The sequence below is a fragment of the Lutra lutra genome, chromosome X (assembly GCF_902655055.1).
Source record: "Lutra lutra chromosome X, mLutLut1.2, whole genome shotgun sequence".
NCBI lineage: Eukaryota > Metazoa > Chordata > Mammalia > Carnivora > Mustelidae > Lutra > Lutra lutra.
The window spans coordinates 51,935,901-51,959,046 of NC_062296.1; the positions used below are offsets into that span (position 1 = coordinate 51,935,901).

Sequence of the window (23,146 nt, forward strand, 5' to 3'; positions counted from 1 at the left end):
TAACAAAACTTTAAAAAGCTGCTGTGATTAGAAGAGATACTGTTATAAAGTATCTAACATAATAGCCTGGTGTATATTACTTGCTCAGTAAATGTGATTTAAAATTACTGCCTGTCCAATCCTACACAGCATTCGGTACTGTCTGATGACAATATATTACATCTGAAAACAGTATGTAGCAAATATCTCTGTGTCTTTCAGCTCAAGAATGGACATGTACAAAATCTCCTTTTCCAGTGTTTTTATTTGCAAGTTTAACATTCACAAATCATCTTACAGATTTACTCTTTCCATAGGTTCATTATTTACAGGAAAGATCAGGATTAAAATGGAGTACTGAAGAGAACCAAGAAATTACCAGCAGTGATGGCACAGAGCACAAAGGCTCTGAAATAAACAGAACAGAGTGAACAAGAGTAGCATGTGGTTACTTCCTACCAGGTGGAACCACTGACTTCATTAAAGCAAAGCCCTTACTCTGTTATTTCCCCCACCTAGTTTAACCCAATTAAAAAAGAATTTTATTCTCACACTACTGCTCTCCGAGGGCTTAGAAATATAACTGGTATTATAAGTGACTAGATGCATCCCCTGACTATAAGCACCTGAATAAACAGGTTAAATTTTGATGCACTAATCTTCCCTCTGGGAGAATTAAAATGAAAGAGGCAGAAGTTGGTTGACTCTTAAGACTGGGAAAAAGAAGAGGAGCGTGCGCGCGTGCATGTGTCTGGTGGGGGAAAGGAGACAAAAGGAGCTGAAGGTGGGGGAAGGCAGGAAACCTAACTCTTTCCAATGTACAACTGCTCTTGTGTTTTTCTCAGATGCTAATATAGTGTTCTATTACTCAGGGGAAAAAAAAAGAATGAGAGTTATCTATCTCCAGTCAGTTGTAGGGTGTAATGGCTAATTACAGGGAGCATACCCATACCCTGGGAAAAGGGTATATTCATTTCATGTACATAACAATGCAATTCAAAACTGTGTCCTACTATGCTCCCATTTAGTGTTTTCCTATTTTAAATCAATTTACTGTGTGACCGTGGGCAATTTACTTAACCTTTCTGTGACTCAATTTTCTACTTGTAAAATGAGAATTGTAGCACTTTTTGTTATGGAGTAGAGGAGATACATAAAAAGCACTTAAGAATAGTGCCTGGCCAAATCAATAGAGACAGAAAGCAGACTGGTGGTTGCCAGAGGCTGGGGAGAAGGGGAAAAGAAGTGATGCTACTGGATATGGGATTTTACTGGGAGGTGATGAAAATGTTCTAAAATGAGCTAGTGGTGATAATACACAATTATGTGAATATACTGAAAAAATCACTTAATTGTACATCACTTTAAAAGGATGAATTTTATGGTAAAGTATATCTCAACAAAGCTGTTATAAAAATTCTTAAAAAAATAGAATATTGCCTGGCACAATGTAAGTGCCCAATAAATATTAGCCATTATTAGTAGTTATATTATTGTCATTATTATTACTTAGCCATCTTATGGCCTGAGTAAATCCCTAGAAATTCTTTATTTTCAATAAAAGCCCACAGAATCTAGAAAAGTATTTCTAATTTACATACATGAATTAACATTCACAGATTTATCTCTATCCAAATTGTCTCAGAAATTAACAGTCTAATTAAGAATAACAATTTCAGTATTTTACTCTGGAATAAAACAGCTCATGCAATGGATGTCTGATCATATCATTATAGCATGTAGATAAATTCCAATGACTTGATGTCACCCAAGGACTTGAAATGACAGGAGATTTTCATTTTCATCTTCAGGAAGTCCAGGTACAATAAGTAGTTAGATTATAAGAAGTATACAATTAAATCTTTAACTATAGGCTTGCTAGCCTTCTAATCACATTTGGGAGATACTTTATAAAAAGATAAATATAGTAAACAGTAAAATGCTGACTGGTCCTATGTCCTGTGACAAGCCCACCTTGCCCAACAACAGAAAAATCCATCACAATAAAAAGATCCTAATCAATTCATGTAATAAGACTCCCAAGAGGCAAAAGACTTAACAATTAATGGTTGACATTTAAGACTACACTGCACATTCTAATATGTTTGCATTAGTTGAGTTTTTATAATCTGAAGAGCAATTATATCCAGTCTTCACCTTCCTATTGCTAGAGAATGTTACAACAGAGGCTCAGTCTCAGAAGTAGGGGCAGCAAATGACAACCCATGACAGTGATGCACCACATTCAGCAAGGATGCAGTATATTTGGTAATGATGCTCACACACTTGAGTTTCATCTAAAGCATGAAACTTCCCAATTACTAGAACAGGGTTTCCTTTGTTAAAATCCCTTTCTCTTCTAGTCTTTCTTTCTATAATTAGCCATGTGCCTTTGCAGCAAACCAGGGAAAGCTGTGTTGAGGGTTACAACTTCCAGATAAGCAGGTCTTCTGCCACAGAGAGCAATGCACTTTTTTGCATATATTAAGAAAATAATCATTTATACCATAAAACTGACCATTCATTTTCAGAAAGATAATCTCCATTTTACCTATCTTCATTTAAATCAAATGAAACCATTCCTTAAATCACCCAAGAGCAAGAGATTAACACACAGAACAAACTGCCTTAACACCCAATATAGCCCCCTCCCCGCCTCCCTACCCATAAAACTGCCACCCCTGTTGTAACCTTAAAAATTTCTGACCAAAATATTTAGCCTGAGTAAAATTCGGTAGGCAATTCCCTTTTGAGAAACATGATCATTTCTTTAATTTTACATTATAACCACTGGGACAGATTATGAAATAACTTTGGAAAAGAGAAGTTGTCAGTAAAGGTTGGGAAATTTCAGACGATGGAAATGGATGATAACTTAAGGACCAATTTCAAAATCAAAACCAGTTTCAAAATATTGTCTTCACCAATTCAAGACTGAAAAATTGGCTTTGTGCTCACCAGGTTTATTTTAAAATTTAGCAGAGAAATTGAAATGAATACAAATATATAATAACCAAAACCTCTGGAGAAGGCTGGGATTGAGAGGACCAACTTTGAAATGCTCAGTAATTTAGTGATAACTCCAAACACCCATCTGTCCTAGTAGTGTTCTTGGTTAATCTGGGAATGGACAAAATATGTTTTTAAAATTATATATCCATGTGTAGATAGTCTTTAGACTAAAAAATGAATAAATATTTAGATTCCATGATAAAGAAAAACCATGGAATAAATTCCTATCTTTATAAGTAACTGTATATACAATGAATGTTTTCTGCCTGACTCCTAATCTTTTGTCTATTAAGAGTTCTTCAATGTGCAATTTATAGATGGCAGTAGTTCATATTACCCTAAAGGAACCCTGTTTAGCTTCAAATCAGCCTTTCCAGACACTCTGCTGAGAATACAAGTAGGTGCACATGTGCAAAAAAAAGTACTTGTCTAAAGAAGAGCTAAGCAGCTTTACAAATAAAGTCTAAAACCAAGAAAATAAATTGCCATTCCCCAACCCAAAAAGCACATCTAATGAAAAAACTGCTAAGACCACTATGAAGAAGTGGCAGCTGTAAACCATGGCATCCAACGTCATGCTCTAAGCATCTAGCTGTTCTGTGAACCAGCCATCAGAACACTAAATCCCTCCATGTGCATGGGGTTAAATGCAGGCTTCTGATTTAGCTTTACTTTCTAGTTAAAGCCCAGACTACACAGAATAACGAGGACTTCCTTAGAGCTATGCTGTGTCCAAAATGCCTCATTCTACCCAAATGATAATATGCATTAAGGACCTACCAATCTAAATTTTTGAGGTCTCCCACTTGGATAAGTTCAAGCACTGGTCCACCAAGAGCTTCAATGACAGGAAAATTACATATTGACTAGTAACAGCTTGCATATTCAGAGCTAGAGAGCAAAATTAAAAACTAGAGTGTCAATGAGGTGCTGTTAATAAGCATGGTGGAAAAGGAACCATACAGAACAACTAAAGAAGCTGATTCTTTACCTGTCCTTCGCTTTTTTAGAAAGCAACAAGTGCAGAATTTTCTCCAGTCAAATTCTGAATACTGGTTAATGCATGTTTTCTCCTCTGCAATTATGAAGCCCCTTCCCAACCTCTGTCATTGCCTTTTTAAGCCTAAGAAAGAAATAAAACAAAATGGATAGACTACCCATTCCTATTTATGAAAAGAGAGGCATATTCTAATAGTCATAAGGCAATGTGTTTAAGAGCCGCACCTGAACTAGTATTCTCAAAAGTGAAAATACAGCAGTTAATTCCACTCAAATTGCAGGATGTATCCATGTGTTTCCCAAATCATTGGCTGTCACTTGAATGGACCACAGTGACCCTATCATGCCTTAAGGCAGCACTATACTGCATATACTACATATTTTAAAGAAATAACATCAAGAGGCAAAGGACAGCCTTTCAAACATCGGTTCCTTATAAGCAGTGATGGTGCTTTATGGCTCCCTTTTAATATCCTCACATACCAAATACCTCCAAAATTACACAAAAGAGGGCCAGAGGGAAAGCTCCATGGTGAACTGCATCTTTCAGATGAGCTTTCAATTCACTGGTTTTTAATTTCCATTTCCTGATTTACTGAGGAGTGAATGTGAGAATCATCCAACTGATGACAAAATAGAACAAGAAAACAGGATAAATGGCCAGGGCTTTGCGGTTTGGAGGCTGGCTATCGGCAAGAAAAGCTGTAGAGGCTAAAAAAACAAACAAAACAAAATGGAATCTTTAATATAATAAGATTGTCACAACCACTAACATTTACTATACTTTAATGTGCTTGGCATAATCTGGAACACAGAATTACACAAAAAGTTCAGTTATATTTGTGACCTTTGGGGAAAAACGCATTCTGCGGCATAGTTTTCCAGACAGTTGAGAGCTACTTGTTTCCAATACTAAACTCTGAAAGTTGTCAACCATTTCATATGAAAATCTTTCTAAAAGGGGCTTCCTAACCTTTTCTGAGAAGTTACTGACCTGTGATGAATACACTGAGAAAAATGTCTAAGGCAAGTTGCTCCTATGGCAAATGACCTCATACTGCTGTGCTTCTTGAGTAATTGTTCTCATTCAGTTATCGGCTCTTTAGATGTTATCCCTCTTGTCCACCCAGGAAATGAGACTCAACCTTTCACACATCTGATCACCCTTTGCAGGCGATCTTTCCTGAGCAACCATCACATATCCTCCCATTGCAGGCAGAACTTCCCACACACATCCTCTGTGTCCCCACCATACCCTGCACAGACTTCCATATCCTACCTGGGACACCTATTGCCCTTAAGTGTTTACATGTCTGGCTGCTCCACTATGTTATGAACTCTGAGGATAGAGACTGTGCCTAGCACAATGCCTGACACATAGTTTGTGCTCAAAGAACTATATGCTGAATTAGAAAATGGAATGCTTATAGGAGCCTCTCTCTCTTCTAAGATTCTACTTCCTGAACAGCTATAAGCCTGGACACCAGATATTTACAACTACAAGTATGGTAAGTTATCAGACCCTAAGTGAGGGAATGAGGGGGTTCTCCCATGGGTAAAGCACTCGAGCTTAACACACAGTCTTTATAATATTAATTCTGGCATTCTCAGACTGTATTTTTGGATTACTTCTTGGATTTTAACCATGTTCCAGAGCAAATGTGTATGTTAATGCACTTAAAAATATTAGGCAGTCTGTCTATCCCATGAAGTAAGAAGCCAGTGAGCAGTTCTAGTTGAAGGTAGAATTTTAAGAGAATTTTAGGAATGCAATAACAATGATCACATAGCATTCATTGCCACCACCATAGGCTCTTCCTAATCTTTGGCAGAATTTTCTACTGAAGCAGAAAAGTACTACATGATAATACACATAACAACCTATACTGAGAGGTGGTATAATACAGTTCTAAACAGGTGTGTCACCTGCTTGGGTTTGAAACATAATTCCCCTATTCACTAGTTATGTGTCCCAGGACAAGTTTTTTAACCTCACTGGGTCTGTTCCTCATATGTAAAAATGGGACTAATACTACTACTTTTTATTTGAGTTGTGAGGGTTATGTGAGATAATACATATAAAGCACTCACAACAGTGCTTGGCCTAGAATAAGCAATCTGTAAATGCTGGCTACTATTCTTATCATGATTAATTTGTTAGGAAAAGGCCCAAGTCATTTCTCAAGTCAACTACGCCTCCTATATGCTAGAATCTGAGCTAGGTCTAGTGTAATCTCCTTTCCTGACCCTATCGATTATTTAAGAATAAAAAAGAAAGGATATGACCCTCCACATCTCACAAGGCCAGATATCCAACTCTGGTAAGATGAAGAGCATCCCTATCATTGCCTACTTGGAGAAGAGGGTTCTGTGGATGATACTGGCAGGAATCCTATCACTCTCATATGACTCAGGAGTTACACTGCACCTCATCTGGTTGTCATCTCTAACTCATGTTTTTGTCTGCTTTGCTACTGTAGAGATAAGTACATTCTTACCTACTATAGACCAGGCAAACATCACGATCACCACAAAAAAACGGACCATGAAGTTTATAGGTCCTGGCTCGGCCAAAAGCACCAACCGGCAAACCAGCATTGCCACCGTCAAGGGAAGTATACAGTAACCCAGCACACAGAGGCTCTGAAAAAAAGATCTAAAAAATAACATACATCTTTAAAGATCATAAATATAGTTGATCTGTATCATGATACAGCTTATTTCACGGATTTCTATATATCGTAGATTGTTACCTTCCTTCAAATACATAATACCTATACCCTAACATGGATTCTATAAGGAGGCTTCTGTATTAAGCATAGGCTTTAATTTTTCTCTCCCTCTACTCTTTCTCCCTTCCTCTCAAACTCCTTTAGAGTCAACCACCTAGGGTACCAGATGATCTACTCTAATTCCTAGAGACTTCCTTCTCCCATTTAACCTCTAAGACAGTGGTTCTTAATCTTTTCTAGTTTAAAGACCTGGTTGAGAATTTGTTGGAAGCTATGGACCATCTCCTCCACAAAATGGACACAATCTTCTAACATAAAAAAAGTCTCCACATGATTTCAGGAGCTGGAGAGAGCATCTGAAGCGTATCATAAGACCCTAGATAATTTAAAGTAAGTTAAACTAAGTGATCTCTGTCAGGTGAGTTTAAGAGAATTTCTCTTTAGCCCTCATTTATTTTCATTTTTTTTTAAATACCTAACTAGCCAGACTTCCTTAAAAGTCTAAGATATGCTACCAGGCAAGGCAAAAAGTACATTTTAATAATACTCACATGTTTCCTCCAAGAAGTTTTGAGTTGAGGGTGATGGTAACCGCACCAAACCAGACAATGACAAACACTTCTGCAAACTGGGGTCCTCCATCCTTTTCACTATCTACAGAGCTTCTTTGAAGCATTCTATGAGAAGGAAATGGCATGAGAATTGCTTCATCTTTTATTTACAGCAGTAAAGTTAAAGCTAACTTTGAATCAGGGAGCTGTCCTAAACCTCACCTGAAGATCTATAATATATAGGTTGTACGAAAGCAAGATGTCAGAAATATTTGGCAAGGCTCCCTTATTTCCAATTCCAAATGCCTCAGGACTGCATGGGTCACCACTCCTGGCCTTGCTGGGATGTGTAAATGGATTACTGAAGACGTTTTTGGTTAAGCAGAGGTTATAAACTGAAGGGTCAAATGTGGCTCACAGACATGGAGTTATCAGTCTGTAGAAGATTTAAAATGGGTTTAAATTCAAGTGACAATATTTTAAAATTGGGAGGTTTTACTTAAAAATACGTATTTCTGGATTTTCTTGAAAAACCTGAAGAATTTCTAACAGTGGGCCTACATTCCTACATGGCAACAACTGGGAGCAGTTGACTGACATAGCAGCAGGTCCCTTCACAAGGGGCTTCAGGTCACCAAATCATGTACACATTCAGGTTACTTCTCTACCCCTTAGATACATTTGCATTTGTAATCCTTCAGTTAAGGCTTTAGTTCTAACATTTGCTTATTATTTTTTAAGATTTTATTTATATGAGAGAGAACAGAGCAAAAGAGAAAAAAAATGAGCTGGGGTGGGGGCAGAGGGAGAGGGAGAAACAGGCTACCTGCTGAGCAAGGAGCACGACCGGGGACTAGATGCCAGGACCCAGGATCATAAGCTGAGCCCAAGGCAGACACTTAACTGATTGAGGCACCCAGGCACCCCTAGTTCTGACATTTCAGAATGGAAAGAGTCTATAAACCTATCTAGTTGATTTTTTTGAATCAAAACACAGATTATTACTAAAAGACTTTGCTTTAAAATGGAGTAGTTGAGCAGGCACTGATCTATCTTCTCTTTGTCTAAAAATTTTACAGACATAAACTTTTGAATTGTGGACTAGAACACTTGGACTGAATGTTATTTTTTTCCAGTAACACCAAACTCACAACCTCTTTTAGTAAGTCTTGCCCTGCTATGCTGCTTGCCAGGGCAGGCTTCTGTATTCTGTACCTGTACGTACTCCATTCTGAGTCCTAGCAATCCGATGCAAGGAATGCTGGCACTGATCACTTGTTGTCTGGAATCTCTACTGCTTTGGCCTGGTATGAAGGGAAAACATTAACGGGCCTCGAAGGCAGGAGATCCAGAAAGTGATCCAAGTTTTGTGATTAGGTATGTTAACTAGAGTACATCACTGGATGTCTTGAGACTCCAGTTTTCCTCTCTGCAAATAAATTGGGCTAAACTACATAATGTCTAATGTAAATCTTTTAAAACTAAAAAAGCATATGCTCAGTCATTCTAATATAAACCTGTCCATCAAGGCATTGGAGTATTGCCCTTGATGTGGTTATTAAAGGCATAAGAAACAGCACTCTACATTACTGCCTAAATTACCACATGTTTAATTCACATTAAAAAATGGGCTGAGAGGGGTGCCTGGGTGGCTCAGTGGGTTAAGCCTCTGCCTTCAGCTCAGGTCATGATCTCAGGGTCCTGGGATCGAGCCTTGCATCAGGCTTTTCGCTCAGCAGGGAGCCTGCTTCCCTCTCTTTCTCCCTCTCTCTCTGCCTGCCTCTCTGCTTACTTGTGATCTCTCTCTCTGTCAAATAAATAAATAAAATCTTTTTAAAAAAATGGGCGGAGAAGCTATTAAGAAATTTGTTCAATTTAGAATCATAAAAAGTCAAGCCTAGAAGGGATCCTCAGCCATCTCCTTTTTTTTTTTTTAAACAAAATCATTCAGTGTCTTTTTTTTTTTTTTTTTTTTTAATTTGACAGAGAGATCACAAGCAGGCAGAGAGGCAGGCAGAGAGAGAGGAGGAAGCACGCTCCCGGAGAGAGCAGAGAGCCCGATGCGGGGCTTGATCCCAGGACTCCGAGATCATGACCTGAGCCGAAGGCAGCGGCTTAACCCATGAGCCACCCAGGCGCCCCAGTCAGCCATCTCCTTTTATAGATATGGAAAAGGAGACCCATAGGGGTTAGGTGGGAAGAGATGTAAAATAATCACAGAGGAAGACAATGGGCAGTCAAGGAAACCTGAGGTTGAATCCCAAGTCTACCACTGATTGTGTGATCTCGGTTCAGTCCCCAATCTCTTTGAACCTAAGCTTGTTTGTCAAAAAAAGAAAATAATATTCTTGCTATGAGGATAAAATAAAGAGAAGGTATTTAAAAGTTTTCTGTAAATCGGAAAAAAATCATTATACACATTTTGGTTCTAAGTAGTCCAAAATTGCTCTGGTAATAGCACAGTCAGGATGAGAACCCAGAAGTGAATCCTAACACAGTATTTTTTCCACACTACCAATGGTTATATTCCCCTCTCCAATGGGACTATGCTCTCCTGTCCTCTCCCTTTACGTACAATGTGTATGGAAAGCCTAACACTTTAAAGTATGATCTTGCTTTGAACTTGAACACTTCTACTCTTCCTAATTTATTCTCATTCTCATTCATATTATTAAGATTTAAGAAGAACTAGGTTTACAAATAAACAGTACTTAAACCTATAAATATTTAATTCACTTAGTTTACTGATGGGGAGGTGCATGAGAGTAAACAAATGTCATTTCAAGAGAAATGGCTAAAACAGGCTAAGAAGTTATTGGTAAAGAGAGAGGAGCGTAATTTTCACATCTTTAATTCTATCACTCTTTGAATTGATCTGGAAAACTACTTGACTTTTTAGATTGAAATCATAAGGAGTACAATATATCATAGAAATCCTATATAAAATATTCAAAATTTCCCTCAAATTTGAAACTCCACACAAGAAAGTATGGTCTATCTCAAATTGCAGAGGAAGGAAATATAAGTACTTACAATGCAAGTGTCACACAAAGGATCAAAGGGCCCCAGAGATCCCCTACAAGGCAAGAAAAAAACAGAAACTGTTAAGAAACAAGTATATGATATCTTCTATCTTTATTCCAATTATTTACCTCTCCCACTCTTGGAGTTCAGACATCAAGGCTCTTTCTGTCTGCCCAAGCCTACCCAACCTCTCCTACCCCTCTACCTGCCCTCCCTGCCCCCCGATTCTGAATGCCCTTCTTCATATATCCTTTTAATTTTGTTAACTTCATAGACCACAAATCACCCCTCTTCCACCTACTAAGCCACATTCCGACATGCTATAAAGACCAATGGGCCAGAGGTCAAAAGACTTCGGTGCCCCATCCTCAGAAAGACTAGAGCCAAGTCACTCCATCAAACTGAGACTACATTAATATAATCAGGCTCACCTCAAGAATATGAGAAATGAAGCTGAGAAGGAAGTGACTTCCCCAAGTATATATAATAGTTAGGTATGGAAATGGGACCAGAACCTCGGTCTTCTGAGTCCTACTCCAAAGTTCTTTCCACTCTGCCACACTGCTTCCCTTTCATAATCATTACACTGAACTAGTATGGAACTGCTGTTTGTATAGGTGAGAAAACAACTCTATATTGGTAATTTCATAAGGTCAAAACTTAGCAAATAACATGCAACTTTTAGAAAAGTATAAAAGGCTCTGCCAACATCAGATCTAAGCACAGTGGTTCTCAGTTAATAGCTGTTAGGTAAATTCATCAGCCAACAGTTCAGTAACATACAGCTTACAGCAAAATTACCTTCCCCAACGAAATTGAAAAAAGATACATATACCATTTCTAACTTTCACCTCTTACGTACATAACTTTAAAGAAGTATGCATATGTACATACTTACATTTTTTTCCCACATTATATAAGTAATTTTGACACCACTGTGGAAAGTTTGGAAAAGGTATAAAGAAAAATCATAATCCTAACACTCTGATAAAATACTGTTTTTCTTGTTAAATTTTTGAACTTATCAACTAAAAAAGTAAATTCAAGTATAACTGATACTAATACACTTTTTAAAAAATACACTTAAGTTCTTTTTAATTCATAAAAATCTGTAATAATTAAAACTATTTTCTTATTTTAGAATATACATATATTCTACTAAATAATTCTTACTTATTTAGTAGAATATATGTATATTCTACTAAAATAAGAAAAATATATATATATATATATATCTCACAAAATTTGCAATTTTAGTCACTTCTAAGTGTACAAGCTTTGGGTACATTCACTGTTTTACAAACCTTGTATCATCCATCTCCAGAACTTTTTCATCTTCCCAAGCTAAAACTCCAACCCTATTTCCCACATAACCTCCAGCAATCATCATTTTACTTTGTATCAATTCAACTACTCTAGGAACCTACTATAAGTGAAAAAAAAAATATGTCCTTTTGTGACTGGCTTATTTTACTTAGCTCAGTGTCTTCACAGCTCATCCATGTTGCAGCATGGATCAGAATTTTACTCCTTTTTAAAACTGAGTCATAGTCCATTAGTATATGGTATATGTCATGGTGTATATATCACAACTTGCCTATCCATCCATTCACATTTGGCTATTGTGAATAAGGCTGCTATGAACATGGCTGTAGAAATATCTGCTTGAGTTCCTGCTTTCAATTTTTGGGTATATACCTAGAAGTGGAATAACTGGACCATACAGTAATTCTACTTAATTTTCTGAGGAACCATCATGCCATTTTGCACAGCAGCTGCACCATTTCACATTCCCATTAGCAATGCAAAAGGGTTCTAATTTCTCCACATCCTCACCAATAACTGTTATTTCTGTTTCTTTGATAATGGCCATCCTACTGGGTGTGAAGTGATACAGCATTGTGGGTTTTTTTAAGTCATGATTTTTTTCCTTGACACTTTGCCAAGGGCTATGCTAACAGGGTAGGGCAGAAGTACAAATTTGGGCCATGACTGAGTTACCCTTTGTGCCAGCCTATCTGTCTAACCCCACAAGGTCTGGAAATGGACTTTAACACATGACATAGCTAATCACCATCACTAATAAGCAAAATAACACACTGGTTCTGCATTGTCACTAAAGCAAACTTGTTTTGGACTGAGCCACAGCAGCAGTTGAAAGGGTATCCTTACACCTGGGATAGTAGTGGTAGAATGGAAAGAAAATAACTTGAAAACTGGGTTCTAGTCCTGCCTGTGTCATCCTGACCAGACTCTTAGCTTCTCTGAGACTCATTTTCTTCATCTGTAAAACAGGACCAATTATTCCTTCTTCACAGGGTTGTTGTTAAGGATTAAAAAAGATGTGTGTGTGTAGTAGGAGGGCATGGCACTAGAGTAACAGTTACCATTTATGGTGCAACTATCAAATGTCACATGCTGTGCGAGGTGGTTGATATGTATTACCTCTAAGCCTCACCAGCAGATATATGTTATTATCTCCTCTTTAACAGAGAAAGAAACTTGAGCCTCAGAAAAGTTAACTGTCTTATTCAAGATCACACAGGTAGTAATGGAACCATGATTCAAACCCAGATCTGTCCATGCTCTTTCCACAACATACCAGTAGTACCAAATCATGTCAGCTCTAACCCACCGTGTACTATGTTAAGAAAGATTCTGATGCTGCATCCATGTGCCATATATTGGCATCCCTACATTATAGCTGAAATGCTGCCCAAATAGAAGGTATACTCATGTACAACATCATTGTCACTATTCTCAAACAACTGATTCAATTTTTCTGATAAAGGGTACTATGAAAGCAAATATAAAAGGTCTAATGATTTTAATAATAAATTCTAAATAAGACCATAATTTATTGCAAAAACTGTTTTGATAGACCTCTTGGTCAAAAAAACATAGTCATCAGACTAACTAATAGTTCTGCAAACAGAACTGTCAATAAAGATACTATTAATTTGTTAATCCTTAATGGGTATTGGCTGTTATTCTAATTTAATATTGAAACATTTTGCCTTTCCCTTGGAGATTGTCAGCTCAGGTTGAATAAAGTCCCTATGTGCTTATAGATTCCAAAACTATTTTTTTTCAGTGGCAGATAGAGATATACCGTCTATAGAGAGAGGCAAGATGGCAGAGGAGTAGCAGACTGAAACAACATCAGATCCCAGGAGTTCAGCTAGATAGGTATCAAACCATTCCGAACACCTAAAAACTCAACAGGAGATAGAAGAGAAGAAGAGCAGCAATTCTAGGAACAGAAAATTGACCAATTTCTGAAAGGTGGGACATGCAGAGAAGGGAATCCGATGTGACAGGGAAGATAGGCTGCGAGAGGAGGGTTCAGCTCCTGGAAAGCAGTGGAGCAGTGGAGCACAAAATCAGAATTTTTGGAAGTCTGCTCCACTGACGGAAATCACTCCAGAGGCTAAGTGGGGGTGGAGCCCTCATGGGACAGTGTGCTCTCAGGTCCCATGGGGTCACAGAAAGATTGAGGGTATCTGAGTGTGACAGAGCTGCCAGGTATTGGAGCGGGGAAGCCAATTACAGAGACAGAGCCGAAGAGTGAGCTTTCAGATCAGATTACATTAAACCATGATCCAAGACACAGTCGGGCTACTGCTCTTCAAGCAGGGCAACACAAGTGGCAGAGCTGGGGAGACTACCTTCTGCTCTGGGAGGAGCAGCGCGGCAGGAATCTGCTGGGTTTGGAGACTCCAAAAGGGCCCGTGCACCAGAGATAGAAATGCTCGGTCACAGACCGGGTGAGCTCGGAGTGCGGCCGGAGACCAGGGAGACAGGAGTGACTGACTGCATATCTCTGAGGGCACACTGAGGAGTGGGGCTCCAAGCTCTCGGCTCCTCCAGGCCGGAGACTGGGAGGCCACCGTTTTCATCCCCATCCTCCAGAGCTCTATGGAAAGCGTTCAGGGAACAAAAGTGACCGAGAGTAAACCTGAGCAGATTACTTAGCCCAGTCCCTGGCAAGGAGGTGCAATTCAACCTCAAGCAAAGACATTTGAGAATCACTGCAACAGGCTCTTCCCCCAGAAGATTAGCAAGAATATCCAGGCAAGACCAAGCTCACCGGAGGATCAAGGAGAACAGCAGAACTCCAGAGCTAGGGGAAAGCAACACAGAGAATTCATGGCTTTTCCCCCCATGATCCTTTCCTCTTGCAAAGTTAATTTCTTTTAATTTTATTTTTTTCTTATTCTATTTTTTAACTTCTCCTTTCTTCTTTTAGCGTTTTTTAACTAGTTAATCTTAACAATCGCTTTCTAAAAACAATCTTTATAAACCTTCAATATTATAGTCATTTTTTATCCCTTCACTGTATTTAACCTTACTTTTCGTATACACATAGGTTTTTTCAATATTCTAAAAAATTTTGGGATATAATTTCTTCTAATAGATCAAAATATACCCTAATCTAGCACGTGGCTTTGTTCTAGTCTCCAGCCTGAGCACATTCCTTCCTCTTTTTATTCTTTTTCCAAACAATTTATCTTATCAATTCCATTTGTAGAATTTTTTTTTAATTTTCATCTTTACAGTCACATGCCATCCCTTCATTGTGTTTACCCTTGTATTTGTCTGTGTATATATATCAATATATATATATATACACATATATAACTTTTTCTTCTTTAAAATTTTGGGAGGTAGTTTCTTCTAAGATACCAAAATCAAGTGGGTGGCTCTGTTCTATTCCCAGTCTAAAAAAAAAAAAAAAAAAAAAAAAAAATATATATATATATATATATATATATATATATATATAAAATTTGTTTTTATTTTTTAATTTTTATCTTTTTCCCCCTTTCTTCTCCCACCGGTTTTAGGATCTCTTCTGATTTGGTTAGCATGCATTTTTCTGGGGTCTCTGCCACACTTTTAGTGTTTTATTCTCTTGTTCATATATTCTTATTTGGATAAAATGACAAGGCAGAAAAACTCACCACAAAAAAAAAAAAAGAACAAGAGGCAGTACCAATGGCTAGGGACCTAATCAATATGGACATTGGTAATAAGTCAGAACAAGAGTTCAGAACAATGATTCTCAAGGTGCTAGCTGGGCTCAAAAAAGGCATGGAAGATATTAGAGAAACCCTGCCTGGAGAAATAAAAGCCCTTTCTGGGGAGAAATAAAAGAAGTAAAATCTAACCAAGCTGAAATCAAAAAAGCTATTAATGAGGTACAATAAAAAAATGGAGGCTCCCACTGCTAGGATGAATGAAGCAGAAGAGAGAATTAGTGATATAGAAGACCAAATGACAGAAAATAAAGAAGCTGAGCAAAAGAGAGACAAACAACTACTGGACCACGAGGGGAGAATTCGAGAGATAAGTGATACCATAAAGTGAAAGAATTATAGAATAATTGGGATTCCAGAAGAAGAAGAAAGAGAGGGGGGAGCAGAAGGTATATTGGAGCAAATTACTGCAGAGAATTTCCCTAGTATGGGAAAGGGAACAAGTATCAAAATCCAGGAGGTGCAGAGAACCTCCCTCAAAATCAATAAGAATAGGTCCACACCCCGTCATCTAATAGTAAAATTTGTAAGTCTTAGTGACAAAGAGAAAATCCTGTAAGCAGGATTAAAGATTTAAAAAAAAAAAGATTTAAAGACTTTAAGTCAAACACTATAATAAGAAAGGACACTATATCATACTCAAAGTGTCTGTCCAACAAGAAGATCTAACAATTTTTAATATCTATGCCCCTAACATGGGAGTAGCCAACTATATAAACCAATTAATAACAAAATCAAAGAAACACATAGACAATGATACAATAAGAGTAGGGGACTTTACCAGCCCCCTCAAAGAAATGGACAGATCATCCAAACAAAAGAGCAACAAGGAAATAAAGGCCTTAAATGACACACTGGACCAGATGGACATCACAGATATCTTCAGAACATTCCATCCCAAAGCAACAGAATACACATTGTTCTCTAGTGCACATGGAATATTCTGCAGAATAGATCACATCCTGGGTCACAAATCAGGTCTCAACTGGTATCAAAAGATTGGGATCATTCCCTGCATATTTTCAGACCACAATGCTCTGAAGCTAGAACTCAATCACAAGAGGAAATTTGGAAAGAACACAAATACATGGAGGCTAAAGAGCATTCTACTAAGGAATGAATGGTTCAACCAGGAAATTAAAGAAGAATTGAAAAAATTCATGGAAACAAATGATAACAAAAACACAACTGTTCAAAATCTGTGGGACACAGCAAAGGCAGTCTGGAGAAGAAAATATATAGCGATACAAGCCTTTCTCAAGAAACAAGAAAAGTCTCAAATACACAACCTAATCCTATACCTAAGGGAGCTGCAGAAAGAACAGCAAAGAAAGCCTAAACCAGCAGGAGAAGAGAAATAATAAAGATCAGAGCAGAAATCAATGAAATAGAAACCAAGAGAACAGTAGAACAAATCAACGAAACTAGGAGCTAGTTCTTTGAAAGAATTAATAAGATTGATAAACCCCTGGTCAGACTTAACAAAAAGAAAAGAGAAAGGACCCAAATAAATTAAATCATGAATGAAAGAGGAGAGATCACAACCAACACCACAGAAATACAAACAATTATAAGAACATATTATGAGCAACTATACACCAGCAAATTTGACAATCTGGAAGAAACGGATGCATTGCTAGAGACATATAAACTACGACGACTGAACCAGCAAGAAATAGAAAACCTGAACAGACCATAACCAGCAAGGAGATTGAAACAGTCATCAAAAATCTCCAAACAAACAAAAGCCCAGGGCCAGACGGCTTCCAGGGGAATGCTACCAACCATTTAAAGAAGAATTTTTAGAAGAAGAATCCTATTCTCCTGAAACTGTTCCAAAAAATAAAAATGGAAGGAAAACTTCCAAACTCATTTTATTAGGCCAGCATCACCTTGATCCCAAAACCAGACAAGGATCCCATCAAAAAAGAGAATTACAGACCAATATCCTTGATGAACACAGATGCGAAAATTCTCACCAAAATACTAGCCAATAGGATCCAACAGTACATTCAAAGGATTATTCACCACGACCAAGTGGGATTTATTCCAGGGCTGCAAGGCTGGTTCAACAGCCACAAGTCAATCAATGTGATAAAATACATTAATAAAAGAAAGAACAAGAACCATATGATACTCTCCATAGATGCTGAAGAAGCATTTGAAAAAGTACAGCATCCCTTCCTGATCAAAACTCTTCAAAGTGTAGGGATAGAGGGTACATAGGTCAATATCATCAAAGCCATCTATGAAAAACCCACCACAAATACCATTCTCAATAGGGGAAAACTGAGAGCTTTTCCCCTAAGGTCAGGAACATGGCAGGGATGTCCAGTATCACAACTGTTATTCAACATAGTACTAGAAATCCTAGTCCTAGCCTCAGCAATCAGACAACAAAAAGAAATTAAATTATCACTCTTCACAGGTGATATGATACTTTCTGTGGAAAACCCAAAAGACTCCACTCCAAAACCGCCTGAAGTCATACAGGAATTCAGTAAAGTGTCCGGATATAAAATCAATGCACAGAAATCAGTTGCATTTCTATACACCAACAGCAAGACAGAAGAAAGAGAAATTAAGGAGTCAATCCCATTTACAACTGCACCCAAAACCATAAGATACCTAGGAATAAACCTAACCAAAGAGGCAAAGAATCTGTACTCAGAATACTATAGCGTACTCATGAAAGAAATTGAGGAAGACACAAAGAGATGGAAAAAACGTTCCATGCTCATGGATTGGAAGAACAAATGTTGTGACAATGTTTATGCTACCTAAAGCAATCTACACATTCAATGCAATCCCTATCAAAATACCATCAATTTTTTCAAAGAAATGGAACAAATAATCCTAAAATTTATATGGAACCAGAAAAGACCTCGAATAGCCAAAGGAATATTGAAAAAGAAAACCAAAGTTGGTGACATCACAATTCCAGACTTCAAGCTCTATTACAAAGCTGTCATCATCAAGACAGCATGGTACTGGCACAAAAACAGACACATAGATCAATGGAACAGAATAGAGAGCCCAGAAATAGACCCTCAACTCTATGGTCAACTAATCTTCGACAAAGCAGGAAAGAATGTCCAATGGAAAAGAGACAGTCTCTTCAACCAATGGTGTTGGGAAAATTGGACAGCCACATGCAGAAAAATGAAATTGGACCACTTCCTTACACCACACACAAAAACAGACTCAAAATAGATGAAGGACCTCAATGTGAAAAAGGAATCCATCAAAATCCTTGAGGAGAACACAGGCAGCAACCTCTTCGACCTCAGCCGCAGCAACTTCATCCTAGAGACATTGCCAAAGGCAAGGGAAGCAAGGGGAAAGATGAAATCTTGGGACTTCATCAAGATCAAAAGGTTTTGCACAGCAAAGAAACAGTTAACAAAACCAAAAGACAACTGACAGAATGGGAGAAGATATTTGCAAATGACATATCAGATAAAGGGCTAGTATCCAAAATCTATAAAGAGCTTGTCAAACTCGACACCCAAAGAACAATTAATCCAATCAAGAAACGCCTGGGTGGCTCAGTGGGTTAAGCCCCTGCCTTCGGCTCAGATCATGATCCCAGGTCCTGGGTTCGAGCCCCGCATCGGGCTTTCTGCTCAGCAGGGAGCCTGCTTCCTCCTCTCTCTCTGCCTGCCTCTCTGCCTACTTGTGATTTCTCTCTGTCAAATAAATAAATAAAATCTTAAAAAAAAAAAGAACTTGTCAAACTCAACACCCAAAGAACAAATAACCTAATCAAGAAATGGGCAGAGGACATGAATAGACATTTCTGCACAGACATCCAGATGGCCAACTGACACATGGAAAAATGCTCACCATCACTCAGCATCAGGGAAATACAAATCAAAACCACAATGAGATACCACCTCACACCAGTAAGAATGGCTAAATTAACAAGTCAGGAAACGACAGATGTTGGAGAGGATGTGGAGAATGGGGAACCCTCCTATATTGTTAGTGGGAATGCAAGCTGGTGCAACCACTCTGGAAAACAGCATGGAGATTCCTCAAAAAGTTAGAAATAGAGCTACCCTATGACCCAGTAATCGCACTACTGGGTATTTGCCCTAAAGATACAAATGTAGTGATTTTGAAGGGCCATGTGCACACGAATGTTCATAGCAGCAATGTCCACAATAGCCATACTATGGAATGAACCTAGATGTCCATCAACAGATGAATGGATAAAGATGTGGTATATATGCACAATGGAATACTATGCAGCCATCAAAAGAAATGAAATCTTGCCATTTGCAACAATGTGGATGGAGTTAGAGGGTATTATGCTGAGCGAAGTAAGTCAATCAGAGAAAGACAATTATCATGTAATCTCTCTGATATGAGGAATTTGAGAGGCAGAATGGAGGGGGGGCTTTGGGGTTAGGGAAGGGAAAACGAAACAAGATGGGATTGGGAGGGAGACAAAACATAAGAGACTCTAAATCTAATGAAACAAACTGAGTGTTGCTGGGGGGCAGGAGGTATGGAGAGGGTGGTTGGGTTACGAACATTAGGGAGGGTATGTGATTTGGTGTGTGCTGTGAAGTGTGCAAGCCTGATGATTCACAGACCTGTTCCCCTGGGGCAAATAATACATTATATTTTAATAAAAATAATTAATAAAACAAAAACAAAAACAAACAAAAAAAGATATACTGTCTATATTTATTGATGAAGATGATACATTAGGCAAAATCTTCCAATCTCTGAAATTCAATTCTAAATGTTTAAATTCTTCCAAAATGTTCACTTGCATATTCTTTTATATATTTTTCATTCTGCAAAATGCCAGTTTTCTTATCACAGCAATGTAGCCACATAAAGTATTTGATAAGGTACAGTGAAAAACAGCAAATCCTCAAAAAACTATATACTTACAATCTCTCAACAAAGTATTACTTTTCCTTGGGTACAAAACATGCATGAATTTTTTCCCAACAGCTTTTAGATCACGCATCTGAAAGACATAAACAACTTCTTGTAGTGTCCTGACCAAGTTACAAAGTAGTCCCCTCACTTAATTTGCTCAAATTTATTTTAACCTCCTAGGTTCACTGAATTTGGGAACTATAATGTCAGTTTTACACCTTCACTATACAAACAAACAGAAAGGTAATGCATTTCTACTAACTTTTTTCCTTTTTTTAATTTACTTTAATTCAATTAATTAATATAAAGTGCATAATCGGTTTCAGAGGTAGAGGTCAATGATTCATCAGTCTTATATACTACCCAGTGCTCTATTAACTTGTTAATTAACTCCTTAAGCCAACATTTAATTTACCACATCCACCTGTTCTGTTTTGATTTTTAAAGCTCTTTAAAGGAGAAACACAGCTGTACTAATATGTTACTTAAAGAAACTAAAATAAAAAAAAAGAAACTAAAATAATGTAACTATTAAAATCTTCTCTACAACACATGGCATCTGACTTTCAGTTCATAACTGATGAAGTCCTAAGGGCCAATTAGCCTGCTCCCTAACTACCATATTATACAGAATAAAACAAATTAATTTCCAACATTCACAATTTAACTGGTAAATGAATCCTAGAAGCAAGATTTCTAAAAATCAAGACAGCTGAGGAGCACCTGGGTGGCTCAGGTAATGATCTTAGAGTCCTGGGATCAAGCCCCCTGTTGGGCTCCCTGTTCAGCAGGGAGTCTGCTTCTCCTTCTCACTCTCCCCCTCCCCAACCCTGTTCAATCTCCTCTCTCTCTCTCTCTCTTTCAAATAAATAAATAAATAAAACTTTTTTAAAAATCTAGACATTTGAGGAAGAGTACAGTAATACAAATATAACCTGTCAAAATATAGTTGAGATAATTCTGTCCTAATTTTTTCACCTAGAAATTTCTTCATGTAATTAACAGTTCTTTATAAATACATTTTTAACAGTTGTTTAGTATTCCATCCCATAGATATAATTTACTTAACTGAAATCCCTTCTGTTGTTCAATTTACCCTTATTATAAGGAATGCTGTAATAAACATCTTTGTATATTAATGTTCTTCTGTATTTTGAAAAATATGTTTTTTAAAATTCCATATACCCTATGTGGAGCAGAATTACCAGCTTAAAAATATTCGAACATTGTAAGATTCTTAATACTCATTACAGCCAAATTGCTCTCCAAAAAGGCTGTACGAGTTATTCTCTAGGGGAAAATCTTAAATTTCAGTAAATAAGATGTACTGAAAATCAGTGAGCCAAACAAAAAAAGTCCTATAGTTACTTAGTCCCATGATACTGAACAGACGTTCTCTCAGCTAGGCTAACTTACAATGGTATTCTGAACAGATTCATTTAATGTGGAGCTGTCAAATTCCCGGATATGAGATCTCATAGGAATGGTGATTTCTCCTTCCACAGGGATGTCTTGTGAGATCGATATATCAGAAAGGCCTGCAAACTGAGAAGAGTTGGGGAAAAAAATTAAAGTCTGTAATCAACTGCAGCATTTTTCAAAGACATCATTTCCTAGTGAGTAGGGACTATGTCTTTTCATGGGGTGTTACACAGTTTTTAAAGTAAGGTTTTAGTTTACCAGACATTACACAATGTGGTCAACTAAAATTCTCAAATGGTTTTTTCTTTTAACTTAAAGAAGGAGATGGCACATGATGGAAAAAATTATAAAGTAAATGGCATAGACACCTTCTTGCCCTCAAATATTTGCTTTCTTTCAAGCATGAAACCTTCACATGGCACAAGCTAGCAAGATTGCACAGCTATCTGAAAGCGACCTTTTGGCAATCGCATCCTCACACAGCCACAATTCTATAGCTCTTTTGCTCTGTGGGAGGCTCTGGTGGGCTCTGCTGGCTAGAAAGGAGCGTGAAGTGAAGCCTAACGGGAATCTGGGAAGAACAAGGAAATATCAAAATAAATTCTCATCGCTACTCTTTCTACCAGGTTACTTAGCAAACCAGATCAAGTAACATTTGCAAAGTGAATTATGAGATTGCAAGCTTATAAACTCTTATGCTCAAATGCCAAATTTTATTAGTATAACTAAAACTCTGAAATCTTCAAGTCCCTAAGAAAATAAAAGCAATCCCTTCTCACATGGATTTTGGCCCAAAAGGCATAATATTTAAAGGGTAGCAGTTGCAGGTAAATGAAGTACAAGACAGTACACTGAAATTTTAGGAAGAATAAAGTTGCTCAAAGAACTTATGAAAAATAACTTCTAAAACACACTTTTAATAAGAAATGCAAATTAAAGCTACTTGTAATAAACATTTTTCCCTGTTAAGACTGGCAAAAATACAACAGTTTGACAACATACTCTGGGAGTGAAGTATTCACACACATCTGGTGGGAATGCAAAATAATACTACAGTCTACTGAAGATGAATCTGGCAATATCTAGCAAATTTATACATGGATCACCCATTGACTAAGCAATACCACTTTTAGGAGTCTAAAGACAAGGGGCAAAAACACAAAAACACATATACACAAAGGTACTTATTATAACACTACTTATAAAAGCAAAAACCCGAGAATAACCCATATGCCCATCAACAGAGGACTACTTGAATAAAGTATGGGATATGGACATAACAGAGTTCTATGCAGCTGTAAAAGAAATGGGAGTATCTTCAAAGTACTATTTATGGAGTGTTAAATAAAAAAGGAATGTGGAGAAAAGTTTGTAAAATATGCTACCATTTACCTAAGAAAGGAGAAAATACAAATAAACACCCTCACACCTGAATGTTATTTTTAAGATTTTATTTATTTGACAGAGAAAGAGCATGAGGAGCAGAAGG

The 23,146-nt window shown here is 37.5% G+C and overlaps 1 protein-coding gene across 4 annotated transcripts in view; it reads right to left on the reverse strand.

The window, feature by feature from the left end:
• Window positions 1-226: 226 nt before the first annotated feature.
• YIPF6 (Yip1 domain family member 6) overlaps window positions 227-23,146 on the reverse strand; it is a 41,181-nt gene continuing 18,261 nt past the window's right edge. For 3 of the 4 annotated variants that reach the window (XM_047715906.1, XM_047715907.1, XM_047715910.1), the window contains exons 2-7: window positions 21,652-21,780; window positions 20,245-20,323; window positions 10,307-10,349; window positions 7,274-7,399; window positions 6,489-6,646; window positions 227-4,701 (exon numbers count right to left, since the gene is read on the reverse strand). In XM_047715906.1, the coding sequence (XP_047571862.1) occupies window positions 4,583-4,701; window positions 6,489-6,646; window positions 7,274-7,399; window positions 10,307-10,349; window positions 20,245-20,323; window positions 21,652-21,780 (654 nt within the window). In that variant the 3' untranslated portion in view covers window positions 227-4,582. The remainder of the gene's footprint in view (window positions 4,702-6,488; window positions 6,647-7,273; window positions 7,400-10,306; window positions 10,350-20,244; window positions 20,324-21,651; window positions 21,781-23,146) is intronic. The other variant, XM_047715909.1, reaches the window with a different exon arrangement.